We start from the raw sequence: 18,939 nt of genomic DNA, 5'->3' as shown, positions 1-18,939 counted from the left end.
GGCCTCCCAGAGAGCTAGGATTACAGGCGTGAGCCACCACGCCCGGCCTGTATATTTTCTTTTGTGAAGCTGTTAAAATCTTTTGCACTTTTAAAAGATAAAAAAACTTTATTGAAATTTAGCTTACGTATCATATAACTCATTACCTTATAGTATGTAAGTTGATAGTTTTTAGTATCTTCACAGAGTTGTGCATCACCACAGTGAATTTTAAAGCATTTTTTATCACCTCAGGAAGAAATCTTGTTCTCATTAGCAGTCACTTCCTGTTCACCCCCAATCTCCTAGCTCTAGACAGCCACTAATCTACTTTTCTCTCCATTGATTTACCTCTTCTAGACGCTCTATGGAAGTGTCATCATATGTGGTCTCGTGTGACTGCTTTCACTCAGCGTGCTGTTTTCAAGGTCCATCCACGCTGTAGCGTGTGTCAGTGCTTCATTCCTTTAATTAGATTCCATTGAATGGATATATAGCATTTTGATTATCCATTCAACAGTTGATAGATACTTAGGTTATTTCCACCTTTGGGCTATTATTATTACTAATGCTGCTGGGATAATTTATGAACACATTTTCTTTTAATTGGGCTTTCTGTCTTACTACTGAATTGTAAGAGTATAAGAGTTATTTATATATTGTGGATACAAGTCTTTTGTCAGATATTATCTCCTTTCTATGAATTTTTCATTTTTTCAATGGTGTGGTTTGGGATGCAAAAGTTTTTAATTTTGATGTTCAATTTATCAATTATTTTATTTTATGGTTTGTATATTTTGGCTCTTCAGAAATATTTGACTAACCTAAGGTCACAAAGATTTTTTGCTGTTGTTTTTTTTTCTTTTCAAGAAGTTTTATGTTTTAGCTCTTACTTTAGATCTATGATCCATTTTGAATTAATTTTTGTGTGTAGTGTAGGAGTCAAGGTTCATTTTTTCCCCACGTGACTGTTTATTCTAGCACCACTCTTTGAAAAGACTATCCTTTCCCTGTTCACCTTTGTAAAAAATCAACTTGATGATAGATGTGTGGGTCTGTTTCTGGACCCTTGCATTGTCTTGACTGTTGTTGTTTGTCCTTGCAGTTCTATTGGTTTTGCTGCATGTATTTTGAAGATGTGTTATTAGGTACATAAACACTTAGGATTATTATGTCTTCATGAGTTTGCCCCTTTATCATTATGAAATGACCTTCGTCATCCCTGGTGATATTTTTTGCTCTAAAATCTATTTTGTCTGATATTGATATCACTAGCCCAGCTTTATTTTGCCCATTGTTAGCGTAATATATCTTTTTCCATTCTCTCACTTTTAACTTATTTGCATCTTTATATTTAAAGCGTGTTTCTTGTAAACACTGTGTAATTGGGTCTTGCTTTTATATCCATTCTGTCAATCTTGGTCTTCTAATTGGAATGTTTAGACCATTTACATTTAATGTAATTATTGAGGTCATTAGGTTTAATTAAGTATGTCATCTGGCTGTTTGTTTTCTATTTGTCACATCTGTTTTGTTCCCTTTATTCTTTATCTGTCTTCTCTTGGATTAATTGAATTTCTTGGTAATTTTAGTTTGTCTTTTTAGATAGCTTATTAGCTACAACTCATTGTTTTGTTATTTTAGTGGTTGCCTTAGCATTTATAGTTTGAATATTTAACTCATCAGACTCTACTTTCCAGTGATATTTTACTACTTCATGTGTAGTGTAAGAACCTTATAATAGTATGCCTTCTTTTCCTCTCTTTATGATTTTTTGTCTTATATTTTACTTTATGTTATAAATCTATATTATTATTTTCACTTAAACAGTTAATTATTTCTTAAAGAGATTTAAGTAATAAGATAAAGCTTTATATATCTACCCATGTAGTTACCATTTCTGGTGCTCTTTATTCCTTTATGTAGATTGTGATTTTCATCAGATGTCATTTTCTTTCTGCCTGAAGGATTTCTTTTATCATTTCTTGTAGTTCAGATCTGCTGGTGATGGATTCTTTCCATTTTGAATGTCTAAACAAGTCTTTATTCACTTTTGATTTCCTGTCTTTGGGTGGTCCAAGGCTAGCCATAGTTCACATTGGTTTCCTGAGCTCGTGGGTCCACTCTATCAGAAGGCCCCACCTCAGGGTGCCCCTCCATTGACCAGAGGGGCCCTTCAGCATGTTCTTGGGTTACCTATAGCAGAGATTGTGAAGTTTCTCCTCAGTAGGCCTTCAGTAGCTCAGATCATGTTTATGATGGGATATGGTCACTTCGTCCCACAGTGACAATCACATTTTCTCCCTTAGTGGCCAGAGCTTCCTCTGGAATGCCTGAGTGCACTCAGTTCCTTCATTGTTTGCCACCTTGTGGTGGAACTTTCCTTTGCCACATCCAGGACTGCTCCTCAGCCGCAGGCTGACCTACTGCTGTCCTGTGTGCTGCTTCAGGGGACTTGGGAGGCTTCTCTTTCCTTTCAGTAGCTGCCTCTGTTCCATGAGTGGGGTCTCCCCAGCTTTTTCTTTCCTTGCTCCCCTCAAAATAGGCATTTATAAGTCCCTCTCATTTTACAAGTTTTATGGCTAATCAGCACAGGAAGATAGAAAAGTAAAAATAATAAACATGGGGAAATGTCTGAATTTTAAAAAATTCTCTCAAGAGCTATAGTTCTTCATTCAGTCATTGAGAGGGCTATCAGATGCCTCTTTGGATCTTTTCCTTCTGCATTATTGGTCACTTAATTCCTTCCCACTGTCCTAGGACTTTTCTCCAAGACTGTCTAGGCCTGAAGAATCAGAAAAGAAGAAAAAGATTTTATTTTCCCTTCTCACAAGGCTAGTTTCAGACTCTGATGACTGCCAGACTGGAAGATGTGGGTCCCCATTGTACGATTTTGATCTCCATTGGAAGGATCATCTTTGGACGTTCCTTGCCAGTCTCTGTCCTCCTTCTGGACATAGGTTGCTGACTTTCTTTTGCTCCATGATTGTATTAATATTACCTGCTCTTAGCACAACTTAGCAGTCCTTCAGTCAGTGTTGCCCAAATAACCATATGGATCATTTCTTATCTCCATAGTCAGATTATTGCCAGAGGGCTGCTCGATATCTTCCGGGACTTCAGTAACAATGAAGAAGACTTCTTAACAGTAATGGAGATTGTAGTCAGATTATCAGAAGATGCAGGTTTGTATAAGTATCGTATAAATTTTATTTTTTGCTTATGCATTTCTAAGAAATTATATATAACCAATGATAGCTAATTTAAAATACATGTTTATTAAGTGATAAAGTTTAAGCATTGTCTAACCATGAATGGATTTTGGCATGCCAAATGGGCATCTTATTTGAATATGACTCAAATTATCCTTATTTTTAGAAAATTAGAGTGACTAATGGCTCTGAGTGCTATTTGTCCCGGCAGTTAGGCCTTTTGTATTTCTTAAGCTTTATCTGACTATTGGTTGCTAAGAAATGCAAAACTAAAAGAAGTCCTTTGGATTAGAACAATTCCAGTCATTAGTTTCTCTCACCTATGATCTTTGTAGGCTAATCTTGATTTTTCTTTCTCTTTCCACTTCTCTGTGATTGCTATTCTAGAAGAAAAGCACATTGCTGTACAGCAGACACTATGACGTTATCTTTCCCCCCACCCCACCCCCGGTAAAGATGAGTCAGATGAGTTAGTGGCGGGGTTGCTAGTTCTGACAGCTACGCTACAGCCCTCCACTTCCCCGCATTCATAATGAATGGTGAGCAGCTTCAGAAAGTTTTGGAAATTTGAGGCCTGAGAATTTGATCATTTTAACTGAAAATAGAAAAATAAGCTTTCCATATAGCTCCCATATTTATTTAAAATATTCATGTGAATATGACACAACACTTTTAAAAAGGCCCAAGTGGATGTTTTGAGTCTTTACTCATTTACTCTCTTTGTAAATGAGTCACCATTTACAGTGCTGCAGCAATTATATATTTGTGTTAAATTTAATGTGGTGTATTGGAGCTAGAGCCACTCTTTTGTTTAATACTTTGCCTTAGAAATAATTGGGATGCGTGGATTGCGGGGGAGTGCATTTATGAAAGAATTATTTATAATGTATACATTCAGGCTAGAATTTAAATAAGCACAACCCATAGGTCTGGCATATAAGCCATTAGTTGTAATGGCTTTTGGATGCTGGCCCAGCATGCAGACTTCTTACTCCCTCCTCGATTTATATATGGCTTGTTATAATAGAGTTGTCATTCTCTCTTCTTTTTATGTTTTTATATTGCCGTATAGCTTATTAGCTTTTTAAGCCTGTCTGTAGCATAAATACTCTAAATGGGAAATGATTTTTAAACTGCATTTGTCTAATTTCCTTGATGAAGTATTTTAGTAAGAAAAGCTAGAAACTATCAGTATATACTATATAAGATGCTTGGCTTATTCTTAATATAATTCTTTTTTTTTATTTTTTACTGCTGCAGAGCCCACAGTGCGGACTGAGCTGATGGAACAGATTCCCGCTATTGCTGTTTTTTTACAAGAAAACAGATCAGATTTTCCAGCGGTGTTCTCTGAATATCTCATACCTATTGTAGTGAGGTACCTCACAGATCCAAACAATCAGGTTTGAAAAATTGTAATCTTCAGATCTTTTTATCAATTCTATTTAGTTTTATTTTAGCCGATTTACATAATTCCGAAAACAGCTTCTTAGGAGTTAAGTGATGCAAGAACAAAAGGTCTGTTTGTGCCCAGTTCCTGTAATCATGTAGGAAGATAGACAGCACTCATTCTTATCATGAGCTATTTCTTTTTTTTCTTTAACTTTTTATTATGGAAATTTTCAAACACACGTAGCAGCACAGAGAATATTAAAATGAATGCCCATGTGCCCTTCTCTCAGCTTCAACCATCATTAACATTTGACCAGTCGTTTTATATTTCTCTTACCCAGATAACACCCAACCCAGATGAAAGCAATTCCCAGACACCGTATCATTTCAACTGTAAATACTTTTTGTCTAAGACTGAAGACTCTTTTTAAAAAACATAATGACAGTATCACTATTGCAAATGTAAAAATTATCAGTAGTTATTTAATATCATCTAATATCTAGTCACTGGTCAAATTTTCCTGTTTTCTCATAAATGTGTTTTTTGCAAGTAGTCTGTTCCAATCAGGATACAAACAGGGTCCACACATTGAATTTGGTTGATAAGTCTTTTAAATATCTTTAAATTTATGATAGTTATCCCTTCCTTTTTTCCCCTTTGCTGTTTGTTAGCAAACCAGGCCATTAGTTTTATAGCATTTCCCACATTTGAGATCTGGCCGATTGCATCTCTATAGTGTTAAGATGTTCCTCTATTCCAGGTATTTCCTATAAACTAGTAGTTGAAGTCCAGAGGCTCAATAGGACTCATATTTTCTGTTTTATCGAGAATACTTTTTAGATGGTGCTGTGTTTTCCTGCCACATCAAATCAGGAGGCACAAAAGCTCTGGATGGTTATTTTTTCCTTATGTTGAGTTTGGTCACAGGATTCAGGTGTTGTCAGCCTTATCCTTTCATATGAAATTCCTCTGTCAACCTGTGAGCAACCGTTGGTGATCATTGCCTAAATCCAGTGTTTCATTAGAGGTTGTAAAATTCTGACACTGACACCGTGATTCCATCATTCCTTTCTAGTTTAATAGCTGGAGTTCTTCTTTAAAGAACTTCCCCTATCAACTGTTTGTTAGCCCTGAAAACCTATTTGTATAGGAAAGACAGAATAAATGCTTTATTTTATCCTTTATTTACCAGTTTCCACAATAATTAGTTGGTGTTCTAATAATCTACCAAGGTTCCCAATTAGGTTTTAAAAATGTGTTTTGAGTATTATTACGAACTCCTGAATTTTAATATAGTAGATATGTTTCAACCCATTGTAGTTATTCGGTTTAATGATCAAGTTGTCTCAGCTTTGACCAGTGGGAGCCCTTCAAGTTGGCTCCAGGATCTTTTTGACGTGACTCAGTAGACTGTAGTAGCACACCTCTACCTGAAACTGACCATCTTTCCAAGGAGCCACGGTTCCTTTACACAGGAAACGATAGTAAGAAACCAGAGTGTGGGTCCTGGGGGTTCTCGTTGCTATGAGATCGATCATTACTTCTAGTAACAGAGCAATTTGTTTTCTAAATAAAAATTCCTCATGAATTTACACTGGTATTTCCAACTCAAATTTAGGATTATAGGGATTTTACTTAATTTTGATTTTATATTTGTATCTTTTTTTTTTTACTTAAATGATCTAAATCTTGCTTCTTAATGGCATTAATGTGTGTGTGTATCCAAAATAAAATGATCAGAATTATAACTAAACATGATAGGATTACTGAAAATAGTGTAAGATTTCTTTGCAATTCCTGTGTTTTAGGGCCACATCCCACTAGAGATGTCCAGCCATATTCATGCTCCCTTCTCTTTGTGGTCAAGCCACCATCTTAATACATAGTTATGCTCTTTTGTTTTCATTTGTTTTTTAATTTTAGGAATTGCTCTAGCTTTTACATTTGATTTAATTTTGATTTATAATTATTTAATATGTTTACTTGATTCCAAAGTCAAAACTCTAAAACAAAGTACATTGAGAGAAATCTGCCTTCCATCCCTATCCCCCCATCTGTTCTCTTCCTCCCTTTGAGGTAACTGTTTCTTTTAGGTTTTGGTTTATTCTTACCTTGAAACACACACACACACCACACACACACACACACACACACACACACACACACACACACACACACAAATAGCTCTCAGGTTATGTCCTTGCGTCTGCCACCCATCCCTTTCTCAGATGTAAGGTGCCATCCCCTTTCTGCTGTGCTGCGCCTGCCTTTTCCTCAGTGAGTGCCCTGGAGCCCGGGCAGTCCGTGCTTCCTTCCTCGCAGTGTGGTGCTCCATCAGGCGGGACGGAGCAGAGTTTATGGATGGATGTTTGACTTATTTCTAGTCCTTTGCCACTTTAAAATTGCTGCAGCAAATAGCCTTGCATCATTTCTGTTTGTGCCAGTGTATTCTGAGGATGGCTTTCCACAAAGGGCAAATGTATTTAATTTTTAATGGTATATCATTTTTTCATTATTGTTATTTGTAAGAAATTTAAAAAATTTAGCTTGTACTTCTCCCTTGATCCAAGCATTTTTAAAAGAGCAAACTCTTTTTTACACTCATTTTTAACTGTTAAACAGCGTGACAGGATTAAATGGAGTTTTCAAATAAGGAAAAAAGTCATCCTATTTCCACTCTCCTAACATCGGTATTTTGATTATTTTTGCATTTTCCTCTCTAGGTGCTTACATTTTTTTCCACATAGGTCTAATGATAATGTGATATGATTTCTCCCATTCACTCATTTATTCTGATGGTTTCTGAGTGTCCGTTATGAGCCCAACACAGTGCTTTGTGCCTGGGGATAAAGAGATGAGCAGGACAGATTTTCTACCCTCAGAAAGCTCATCTACATGTCATAGACATTTTACTGTGTTTCTTCATAATCTTCATATTTTTACTTTTGTTGAATGCTTAGATTTCTTTCAGCTTTTTTGTACTGTAGATGCGGTGAGCCTTGTAAAGGATGCAGTTCTGTTCTTTTACTGACTTTTCTTTTTCCTTTGGATCCATTCTTCAAAATAAGATTATATTGGGTTGGGGGATTTGTCATTTTCTTGATCTTTGTCATATAGCATTGCTATATATTCTGTTCTAGAAAGATAGAGGCAGGACATGTGGTTTTGACCCCAGGATCTAGCATGGTGCCTGAACCCAGTGTGTATTTGCTGCGGAGTTGTATGCAGGGCCAAGAGCAGGCACCCCCACCGCAGCCCACGCTGCGCCTGCACCCCACCATCTACCCATTCACCCTAACCACCCCTTGCACCCACACCCACAGTCGCTCCCTGCCACCTGGTGCCTCCAGAACTTCCACACCTCCCCTTCCCAAAGGTGGAAGGCCACCTCTGACCACAACTTGCCCCACTTTCTTTACTCCCCATCTCCTGGGCCTTTCTACCTTGCAGGTGACTGACTCCACAGCCACTGGCCTCTGCCTGCTTTTACTTCCTGCTACTCCTCAGCTGCTCCCTCTCTCATCCCACCCTTCCAAGCCCGTTCCTGCCATCACCCTCCATTTTTTTGTCTTTTTGACAGTGCTCCCATCACGTTGGCCCTGCCTGCCCAGCGCAGCCCACCAGCCTCCTCCACTGTTGGTTGCTGAGCTCGGTGGAGCCAGTCCCATCATGCATTGCACTGTGGTTGCTGAGCTTGGCGGAGCCAGTCCCATCATCCACTGATTGGTGCCATTGCAAATTTATGGCTTTCAGGTGCTGCTGGATTTGCAGCACTGCATGGCAGTCCTTCCCCTTATCCCTCATCAGCTGCTTTTCACATTATCCTTGGCAGCTCTTTTAGACCTCTGCCACTTTCATCAGGCTCTCTTACCTCTCCCTGTCTTGCGCCAAGCAGGTGACCTTGCCTTTTACATCACAGAGAAAACAGAGGCCTTCAATCTTCATCCCCTATCGCAATGAAGGGAACCACCATCTACTTTATTCAATTCCCCAGAGCTGCCACCTGGGAACCGTCAAAATCCTTCCCTCTTACCTTCTATATCCAGCTGGACCCAAGCTATGTCTCCTTTGTTTCCATCATAAATACATAACCCCTCGAGGTGCCCCTCCATTCCCCTCCCCTATACACACATGTGCTGAAGTTCTATCTCACCGAACACTCTCAGACTCATTAATGCCCTGAGACACAGCTCAGAGTCCTCATGGGTCTCCTGTCCGTCCCACCTCGACTCTGCAGGTGTCTGCCTGTCCCCTCTGCTCATCCTGACCTCCTTGCTGTTCCCAAATGCCTCCTCCCCTTTTATTTCTGTCAGTCTCTGTCTCCCTTTAACAATCTCTCTCTCTGTCTGTCTCTCTCTTGTCTCCATTTCTCTCTGTGGTCCCATCTGCTTGTCTCAGAGCTTGCTTGTTTTTCCAGCTCTCTCATTGGCTTTTCTCTTTCAATCATAATCATGCCTCAGTCTCCCCTATCTCTCGGTTCCCTGGCCTTGACCCAGAGCTGGCCACCCACTCCTTTCCCTCCTGCCAAGCTTCTTGAGAGAAGAACCTCCATAGCCCCTACCTTTGGGCTCCTGCTTGGGCACCAGTTCCTTGGGCTGCATCTGATGCTCTGGAAACCGGTTGATAGGCCTCTTGCTGTGACTCAATGAATCTTCTCGTTGTATAATCCAATGCTTTTGTTTTTTTAAAAAATAGTTCTGATTTTTAAAATACCATGAAATATTTTCATCACAGAAGAGAGGATTGTGCATTAAACACCCATATACCTACCACTCATATTCAACAAATGTTAGCATTTTACACATTTGCTGCATTCCCATTTATTTTTTTATTTAGAGGTTACAGATACGGTTACAACTCCCCTGTACCGCTCCTCCATCCCATCCTTCTCCCTCCCTCCCTCCCTTTCCATGGGAAACTGCCATCCTGAGCTCGGCGTGTCACCTTTTCATCTGGGTTTTCATAGTCACACCACTTGTGTATGTGGCCCTGAATAAGCCAGTGTCTTGTTTTGGGTGCTTTAAAACCTTACATAGTTGGCATCAGATTATACGTTCTATTCTGCTGATTGCGTTTATTTCTTTGTGTTTTAGATCCATCCACATTGATCCAGATAGTTCCTGGTCGTGCATTTTAACTCTTTAATATCATTGCATTTATATTTCTTCCACAGTTTATTTATCTATTCAGTGATTTCTCTTCTTTTTTCCTTTGCCTGATCCATTTGCACCATTTTTTACTGTTAACCACTTCTGGGCATTTAAACAAATCTTTTTCACTGGATCCCACTAGGCATTTAACAATGCTCCAGCCCAGACAGTGGGATGAAAAGGTAACAGAACACATCCCTTGTTCTTCCTGGAGTTCTGAATTGGGTTCCTCTAAGGACTTCCTTCCTTTGGCTTCTAATAATAGTGGGTTTTTTGTTTGTTGGTTTGTTTCTGGTTTTTTTGAGGCAGGGTATTGCTTTGTTGCTGAGGCCAAAGTGCAGTGGTGTCATCACAGCTCGCTGCAACCTCCAACTCCTGGGCTCAAGCGATCCTCCTACCTCAGCCTCCTGAGTAGCTGGGACTACAGGCATGTGCCATGACACCTGGTTTGTTTTTCTATTTTTTGTAGAGACAGGGTCTCACTTGTTGCCCAGGCTGGTCTCAAACTCCTGGCCTCAAGTAATCCTCCCACCTCAGCCTCCCAAAGTGCTAGGACTATAGGCATAAGCCACCACACCGGCCTAATAATGGTTTTAATAATAGTAATAGACAACATTCATTTGGCACATTCTGTGTCCTAGACCCTGTTCTAAGCCCTTTACGTATTTTAAGTCCTTTTATCCCCACAACCCTGTGGGATGGGTACTATCATTATCCAGTTTTACGGATGAAGAAACTGAGGCTCAGAGAGGCCAAGGCCCTTGCCCAAGATGACTCATCTAATAATATGCAGAACATGGACAGGTGCAGCATTCAGAGTCTACAGCAGAATCCGGAAGCGCTGCAGTGTCACCTCTTGAGCTCCCAGGTGTCCTCCCTACCTCTTCCCTCACTTCTCGTCTGTGTCTCCCTCCGTCTCCATCACTAGCCCTTGATCCTCTCCAACTCCTCAGGGCTGGTGTTCTCTAGGATATTGTCTTCAGTTTTCTTTTTCTTGCAGTATTAGGGTTCCTTCCGTGCTCTCATCTGCCAGGGTCCTGGGGAGAATCTTCGTGCAGGTGAACACCAGGCTGTGGTCTCATGCCCAGGTCTTGGGAGCTTGTGAGTCCCTGCCCCCTACCGCGTATCCCACCAGCCGACTTTACCTAGAAGTCCGGGGAACTGTGTGGAGCTCCAACTCTAGCACCCAGTACTATCCCCTCTGCCTTCAGTCCCGTTCCTCCTTCTGTTTTTCTCTGTTTCAGTAACTGGGGGCCTAGGCAATGATGACAAAGTCACCTTTGGTTTCTGTGATCATCCCAGGTGGCCACTCAGCCATCTGTGGCAGCGTCTCCTAAACCTCCCCACTTCTTCCTGTCCTTCCTGTCCTTCCTTCCTCATACCTCGTTAGAGCTTGGAGCATCTCCACCCATGAGCCCCTCACCTGCTGTCTGAGCTTTTGGAACCACTTTAGGTTTCCAAACTGTCACCCTCACTGAAACCAAATGTGCTCTTGTCACTCCTCAGATTTTCAATGCTCGCTGGCTCCCATTGTTCCTAGAATGGTCACTGGAGGTCATAGTGGGCCATTGAAAACTTATCCCATCTGACCTCAGCTTGCCCTTAGCCTCTGCTCTGTAATTCCACCTGGGCTGCCCTGTTCCTGCTGTTGAGAATTGTCACACTCCTCCAGAGTGTTGGCCCCAGAGTGTATCACTGCACCTTGGAACGTGCTGTTCTCTGAGCCTGGAAGGCCCTTCTTCTCCCCTCCCCTTGCTCAGTGGGTGCATTTCCTGGGGCTGCTGTAACAAAGCGCCACATGCATGAGACTCACAGCAACAGATGTTTTGTCTTGCACAGGTCTGGAGGCCACGAGTTCAACATCAGGGTGTTATCAGGGTGTTATTGGGTGGTGCTCCCTCTGGAGACTCTGGGGGAGGATCCTTCCTTGCCTCTTCCGGCTTCTGGTGGTTGCTGGATTCTTTGGCTTGTGGCCACAGCAGTGGAGTCTGCATCTGACTTCACACGGCCTCTCTCCTCTCTTGTCAGTATTTTTTCCTCTTGTCTTTCTCTCATAAGGACATTTGCAATTGCATTTAGGGCCCTCCTGGCTAATCCCGGATAATGTCAGGAACTTTAACTTAATCACATCTGCGAAGACCCTTTTCCAAAGAAGGTCACATTCACAGATTCTAGGGATTTGATGCAGACGTGTCTTTTTGGGGGCTGCTGTTCAACCCACTACTCGTAGCAGACTCCTACCTGTGTTCTGACATCTGGCCCTGTGTGCACTGCTCAGGCCCTCCTCTCCTTGCCTGGTGCGACCTCTCCATCCCTGCTAGGCTTTGTGCATCCTTAGTGCATCACGTGGGGTGGTGGTGTTCAGCAAGGCACCTGTGGGCTTGTCTCCTTATCTGTGATCCTCTCATGTTCTCAGTCCCTGACACATGCTGGACATGCAGTCAGAGTTTGACACCTTGGAGCTATCGTGGACTTTTGCTTCTTGTAGTCAGACCCCAAGTCCTGTCGCCGTGCCTGGGTAATATTGCTGGGGCATCACCTTTCTTCACTGCTGGCAGCCAGCCCAGGCCTCCCCCTCCCACCTGGATTGTTGCAATAGCTACCTTGCTGCCCTTTCTGCTCTCAGTCTTTCATCGCCTCCAGTTGACTCAGAACACCACTGTCAGGATAATCTTTCTAAAATACTGTTTTCATCTGTCACTTGGGCGGAAGCGTTAGTGTCATATTGCTTCTGAGGCTTTAGTCTCACAGGCTTGCCCTCTTTTGTAACCTGCTGTCAACTGATCATCTGCAACTCTGTCCACGTACTTCTGGCTCCCATACCTATTTTCCTACTCTTCCATCCCTGCAATTAGTTACATATTTCATTGCTTTCTCTACAAATTGGAATTTTATGTGCTTTCATTTTCCCAAAAAATGTCTCCCAAGCTTCTCTGGATCCCTCTGAGCTCTAATGCTCGCTAACTCCATGCAGACTGCAAAGATCAAGACCTCTTCAACCTCTGTCTTCTGTAGGTTGCAGAGTCTTTGTTTCCCGTGGGAGTGTCCCACATTGTCAGTGGCTCTTCCTTGGATCCCCTCCCTGTGGCATTCTTTTGTACCAGACATAATTCATGCCTCAGATGTGGCATGCCAGGGTTTACAGAGTAGAAGGGGGATTGTGCAGTGTTTTCCAATCCCTGTGCCTACAGAGGAGAAAATGCATTAAGTCATCCACTTGTTCAACAAAGCCTAATAGAACGCAACATTTTGTGTTGCATGCTGCCAGGTCCCGAGGGTGCAGTGGAGGACAAGGGACAAATCAGATGTGGTATCTACTCTCTGAGTTCACTCTGCAACAGGTGTACAGGCAGCAATTATGGAATCATACAGAAAAAAAAAATACATATATACATAAGTATGTATGTCTATGCAGAAGTCAGGAGTAGAGCTATTTAAATGTTGACTGGGGACCTGGTTGGACAGGGTCCGGGAAACACAGGGGCTTTGCGCTGGGGGTGGAGGAGTGGTGGAGGCAGTCAAGGTGGAAGGAGTGGCATATTCAAAAGCCTTGGGAAGGAAGGAAAGCAGAGAGCAGGAAGACTCAGTGGTCCCTGCGTGCAGAGAGCAGGGAAGGGAGGCAGGGGCCAGCTCTGCTTAGGGAGTTTGGTCTTGATCCTGAGAATACTTCTACTCATTTTGTGTTTCACCTTTTGCCTTTTTTTCTCCTAGGTTAGAAAATCAAGTCAGGAAGTACTCTTGATTCTTCTGGAACAAGACCTAATTTTCCAGCATGATATTGAAAACAAAGTGTGTCCGATTCTGCTAGAGCTCTCTGCTGCAGACAGTGATGATGAATATAAAGTGGAAGCCGTGAGTGTAAGTGTGTCCAGGGAATGGCTGCCCAGCACCCGTGGGCACCATCCCATAGTTGACTTACGCAAGACTTGAAGTATTGCACGCTTTCGATTGTGGCCAGCAATGTTCCCATGAACAAGATAGCCAATGACTCGACCTAGGTCAGAGAAAGCCCGCAGCTTAGCTCTGAGTGTGTTTTGGAGTGATCATCCCCGTAACATCAATTGTTTTAAGAAGGCAAGGCTTGGAAAATCAGAGTGTTCTGGGCATAGCTGAGGCAGCTGGCTTAGACTTCCGCTGGGCAAGATCCTGAGATTTATATGTAGATCCTTGCACCTACTTGGACCATCCATGGGCCTTGTTTCTCAAAGTAAGGAACCTCATGTGGTATGTGAGATAATTTTAGGTGGTACTTGAACACTTAAGAAAAAACTTTAATAGACATATATGTGTCTATTTTATAGATTAGGAGAAGACCACAGTAGGTGTGTAAAGAAACAAGAAGAGTCACTGTGAGGAATATAGACATGGCCACGGTGTTTACAGCAGTTTGGGAATTGCTCTGTTAATGTGTTTGTGCTCATGTCACTTAAAGATACGCAATGAGAGGCATGGTATAAATGCTCTGTGACTTCCAGTTAATAGTACGGTGTCCTTGGGTTTGTAGGATTCTTTACCCATTATTAAAGGATTGTACAATTGGGATTTTCTGCTGGCTTCTGGAGCCATGGTTGATGAGCTAGTGCTGGCTTTTACCAAGATGCCCCAGCCTGTCTTTGCGCCTTTCCCTTTGTGTCTGCGGGGGAGGTCGTCACAGGCCATCTTGTTTTCTTTGGCTGCTGCTCCTCCACTGACCTGTGCAGATGATGCTGTGTGGCATGACCCTTTGTGTTTGCATTACAAGTAAATAGCTCTGGGATTATTCTAGCATTTTAGGACAAATTTGTACACAAAGGATTTAAAAAATCATAAGCATTAATTATGAGTACAATAAAAGATAAAGAAGATAGTTGTTTTCTTGTTTGGAAGAGAACGACATTAGAAAAAGAAATTCTTTTTTAAAATGCAGAAACATTATATGCCATGGAGCTAAAAAATTGTATTACAGCATCAGAACATTCGGCAATTATTCTTCATTTATGTAAAAGTTTTCTTAAACTACGCGTTAAAGGTCTGGCTTTTTAAAAACTAATTTAATTTTTTGCATATCCCATATAGTTTATAAGATGAATCAGGCTGAAGAATAATTGATTATTAAAATTCAAATTCTCCAGGGTTCTTTTATAAATTTCAAGTTTCTCTATAAGAAATTAAATTTATTTTGCAAAATGAACCTGGGTAATATCATTTAGTTGGGGTTTCTGGCAGTCGAGCATAGAACTTTACCAGCTAGATCTTCTTTTTCATTTGGAAGTTGGTTAGGCGAGTTTCCAAGGTTACGACTGACAACCAAATATCTTATCCCTAAAGACTGATAATACTATGAAAAATAATGCTAAAGGCGTTTTTGCATGATTTTTATTTTGTTTTGTTTCCAGACACTCCATTCTTGTCAGCAATATCTTTCTTCTTCTTCTTTTTTTTTTTTGGTAGAAATATTTGACAAATATAACAAGCCTTCAAAAAGCTATTCCCACATATCACTTGCAGAGCAAATTAGTTCCCATAAATTGTATTTTTCATTCAAAGTGTGATGCTGATATCATTACTCAAATGTATAAGCTTTCAAATGTGGCTGCAAGAACAGAAGTGGTCTTGAACCCTCACCCCCTGTGGCTCAGACTGAGCACATGTCTGTGTTCTCCCTCATGTTTCTGGGGGACCTCTGCTTCTCTTCTCATGGAGGCCCAATGGGAGCAGAATGTGGGGTGTCTTGTCTGGCCCATACATGCTTTGGTCCAATTCCTTCCCCAAAGCCTGGAGACCAAGGGGCCTTACAGGGAACTTGCCCCTTGGGCACCTGAGACTGGTGGAGTACAGACAGACCTATCTTCTTTTAAGCTAGGAAATGACAATGTGGTTGGAGTGTGGGTTTCATTATTCAAGGAAGAGAAGGCCATGTGTGTGCTCTGTAGAGCTCCCCCAGGAGGGCAGGGTTCTGATTTAGCTGGTCTGTGAGGGATACCGCAAACATTGCGGGCACCAGTGTGTGTTTGTTAGGTGATTAAAGAAGTTGTCAGCTTGAAGGGTGATAGATGAAGAAAGAAGCAAATTGGGCTGGTCCGATGTCCTCTGTGTTTTTGGGCTCTCTTCGCAGCCATATGGTGTGAATGTTGTTACATCTGTATATACATAAACACACACCTACTCAGAACAGTGCTGTTCTGAAGGAATTGCTTTTTACTCCCAAGGAAACTACATTTCTGCATGGACAAAGTGTATGTCTGTCTGATCGATTTTTCATTCTCGTTGGAACTTGCAGTCATTTGATTCTGATGCTTACACCCTCTAGTGCATGCATGATTAGGAAAACCAAAGATAGCCAACTACACATGTCTTGGGCATTTTAAAATTGAGTTATGCAGGGCAGCTTACATGTTGGGACATGGGTACATGGATTCCTGTTTTCTGACATATATATGCATTTTCCTTTGTGAAGGCTGTACATACGCCAAGCGATGTTAGTAACTCTCTCCTTTATGCAGTCAGAGGGGTTGGTTCGTATCTATCTTCTATCACTTAGCAACTGAGTTGTGAAGTTCTGTTTGTTTATTTCTCCTTCAAGATGGTGAGCTTCTTAAATACAGAGCTATGACATCTTTGCACCATCAGCACCCAGCACAGTGCCAGGCCCAGAGTTGGTACTAAATAAATGTTAGTTGTTGGATGAATGAATCGGTAAAAACTGCAAGAGCCGTATCTTGTAATTATATCTAGACAGGATAAACAGGCCACCGGAGACCAATTATAATTCCTCTTGCTAGCAGGGAGGCCATTAGCATTCTGAGATTATAACTAATTGTCAGAAGCCTATTTTTCTCTCTCAACACGTTTTCACATTAAGGCTTCCTCATTTTTTTGTCATCATTCCTATTTTTAAGCTCATTTTTATTTGTGCATTTATTTAAGAAGAATGTTGTGGTTATGTGCTATAAAGAATACTTGGCTCCAAGAATCTACGTGAAGATCTTCATTCCATACAGGTGGTTCCCAGAGCCATGGGAATATCAGTTCTTGTCACTTGGTGTGCTGGCTTTTAATGATTCTGGATTTGTTTTATACTGTGTAGTAATAAGGTCATGTGGGTGTGGCAGATGGAGGGGGTGGATGGAGATAGTGGGAACGCTTTAGTTGCCTTGTTACCCTGGAGACAGAAGCCTCACATCTTCATTTATCGTAGCTGTCACTTTGTATAACTCTGCTAAGCGGCGTATCAGAAATACATGTGCTCTAAGTTCTGAAGATACAAGCCTTTTCCTTATTTGTGTTATGAGCCAGTTTCCCCTTCGCCTCACCGCAGTTGGTTTTCTTTCCCCTCTTTGCCTGCTTATGCGCAGATTCCAAATAGAATGATGGGTGGGTTACTAACCCTGGACCTCCTTCTACTGTATAACAGCAGTGCTGTGTGTATAGTGAGAATAAAGACTACAGAGACAGGAAGTCCTCTCTCCCTCTGTCCATCCAGCCCCTCCCTTTAACCCCTTCTTGCCTCCATTCCTTCCCTCCCTCACTGCCTTCCATCCTTCTTTCTTCCCTTTTTCTTTTTTTGGGGTAGTGGGAGAATTCTTTTAGATTTTTGTTTTTGGTAACTTTCTGTTTTAATTTCTAACTCGCAGAATAGTAATGTAAACTCCTATGTATCGTTTATGCAGCTTCACTAGTAGTTTATATTTACCTCCATTTGCTTGATCATGTTCTCTCCTTTCCCTGCCCAGATATATACATAGGTACTGTTATGTATATTTTCTGAACTGTTTGAGACTAAGTTGGAGACACTGTGTGCCTTTATATCTAAATACTTCAGTGTATATATCCTAAAAACAAGGATACGTACCATAGTACAATGATCAAAATCAGAAAATTTAACACTGATTCAAGTGCTGGTATCTTATCCATAGCTCATATTCAGATGTTGTCATTAGCCCAGGGTCTAATCTGATATTATTCGTTGCACTAAGTTGTCCATGTCTCTTTGGTTCCATTAATGTCTTTGACAGTCATCCATATCTTGCAGTCTTCTGTTATATCAGTATAACCACTCTGGCATTCTTATGCTAACTGTTTAGTATAGTACTTTTATGTATATTCTTTTACTCTCAACCTATATGTTTTTATATTTAAAGTGCTTCTGTTAGCATATAGTTGGGTCCTGCTTTTATATCCAGTCTGATAGTTTCTGCCTTTTAATTGATGTGTTGAATTTCTTTATATTTAATGTAATTATTGATGTGTTTGGAGTTATTTCTCTATTTGTTTTCCATTTGTCTCATCTGTTTTTGTATTTCTGTTAATTCTTTCCTGCTTTGTTTTGGGCTAATTAAATATTTTTTGTATTGCATTTTAATTCCTCTGTTGAGGATTTTCAGAAAATATGGCACCTTGCAGCAATGTGGTTCCATTCATTTCCATCCTTTGTGCTGTCGTTTCCATATATATTACGTTATAAACCTGGAAACACGGTATTATCCTTTTTGATTTAAAGAGTTATATCTTTTGAAGTAATTAACACAAGAGAAAAAAATAACCTTTATATTCCCATTTTTATCATTTTTGTTGATTACCATTCCTTTTTTTCCTAGACCTGTGTTATCAACTGGTATTCTTTCCCTTAGATCTGAAAAACTTACTTTAGTACTTTTTGTTGTTCAGGTAAGCTGATGATGAAATTTCTCAGTTTTTTTTTAATCTAAAAATGTCTTTATTTTGCTATCATTTTTGAATGATAGTTTTCTGGATATAGAATTGTGGGTTGACAAGCTTTTTGTTTTTTGTTTTCTTCTTTTAGCACTTTAATGATGTCATTTTGTTGTCTTTTGGTCTTCTTTGTTTCTCATGAGAAGTCAACTGTCGTTTATATCATACTCCTATATATAAAGTCACTTTTTGTCTTCGGCTGCTCTTGAAATGTTTCTCTTTGTCTTTGGATTTTAGCAGAGTGAGTATTTATCCTGCTTTGTGTTCGTTGAACTTCTTGGATTTGTGTGTTGATGCCCTTCACCTAATTTGGGAAGTTTTTGGCTATTGTTCTTTAAAACTTTTTTTCTGTGCTATTCTTTTGTTCTCTTTTCAGTCTGTGATTTAGATTACATGATGTTAGGACTCTTGATACTGTCTTACAGATCTTTGAGGCTCTGTTGTTCATTTTTCTTCAATCGTTTTTCTCTTCGGTTTTTAAATTGGATAATTTTTATTAATCTATCTTTAAGTT

At 40.6% G+C, this 18,939-nt stretch overlaps 1 protein-coding gene across 1 annotated transcript in view; it reads left to right on the top strand.

Moving 5' to 3' along the window:
• Window positions 1-18,939, top strand: part of LOC105820073 (serine/threonine-protein phosphatase 4 regulatory subunit 1-like) — an 81,914-nt gene that overhangs the window by 40,295 nt on the left and 22,680 nt on the right. Inside the window, exons 3-5 of the mRNA XM_012656481.1 lie at window positions 3,058-3,164; window positions 4,452-4,594; window positions 13,446-13,592. Of these exons, the coding sequence (XP_012511935.1) occupies window positions 3,058-3,164; window positions 4,452-4,594; window positions 13,446-13,592 (397 nt within the window). The remainder of the gene's footprint in view (window positions 1-3,057; window positions 3,165-4,451; window positions 4,595-13,445; window positions 13,593-18,939) is intronic.

This window comes from Propithecus coquereli, unplaced genomic scaffold (genome assembly GCF_000956105.1).
Source record: "Propithecus coquereli isolate 6110/MARCELLA unplaced genomic scaffold, Pcoq_1.0 Scaffold503, whole genome shotgun sequence".
Taxonomy (NCBI): Eukaryota; Metazoa; Chordata; class Mammalia; order Primates; family Indriidae; genus Propithecus; species Propithecus coquereli.
The sequence above is the reverse complement of the archived record's forward strand: the minus strand, read 5'-3'. Positions and strand labels throughout refer to the sequence as shown.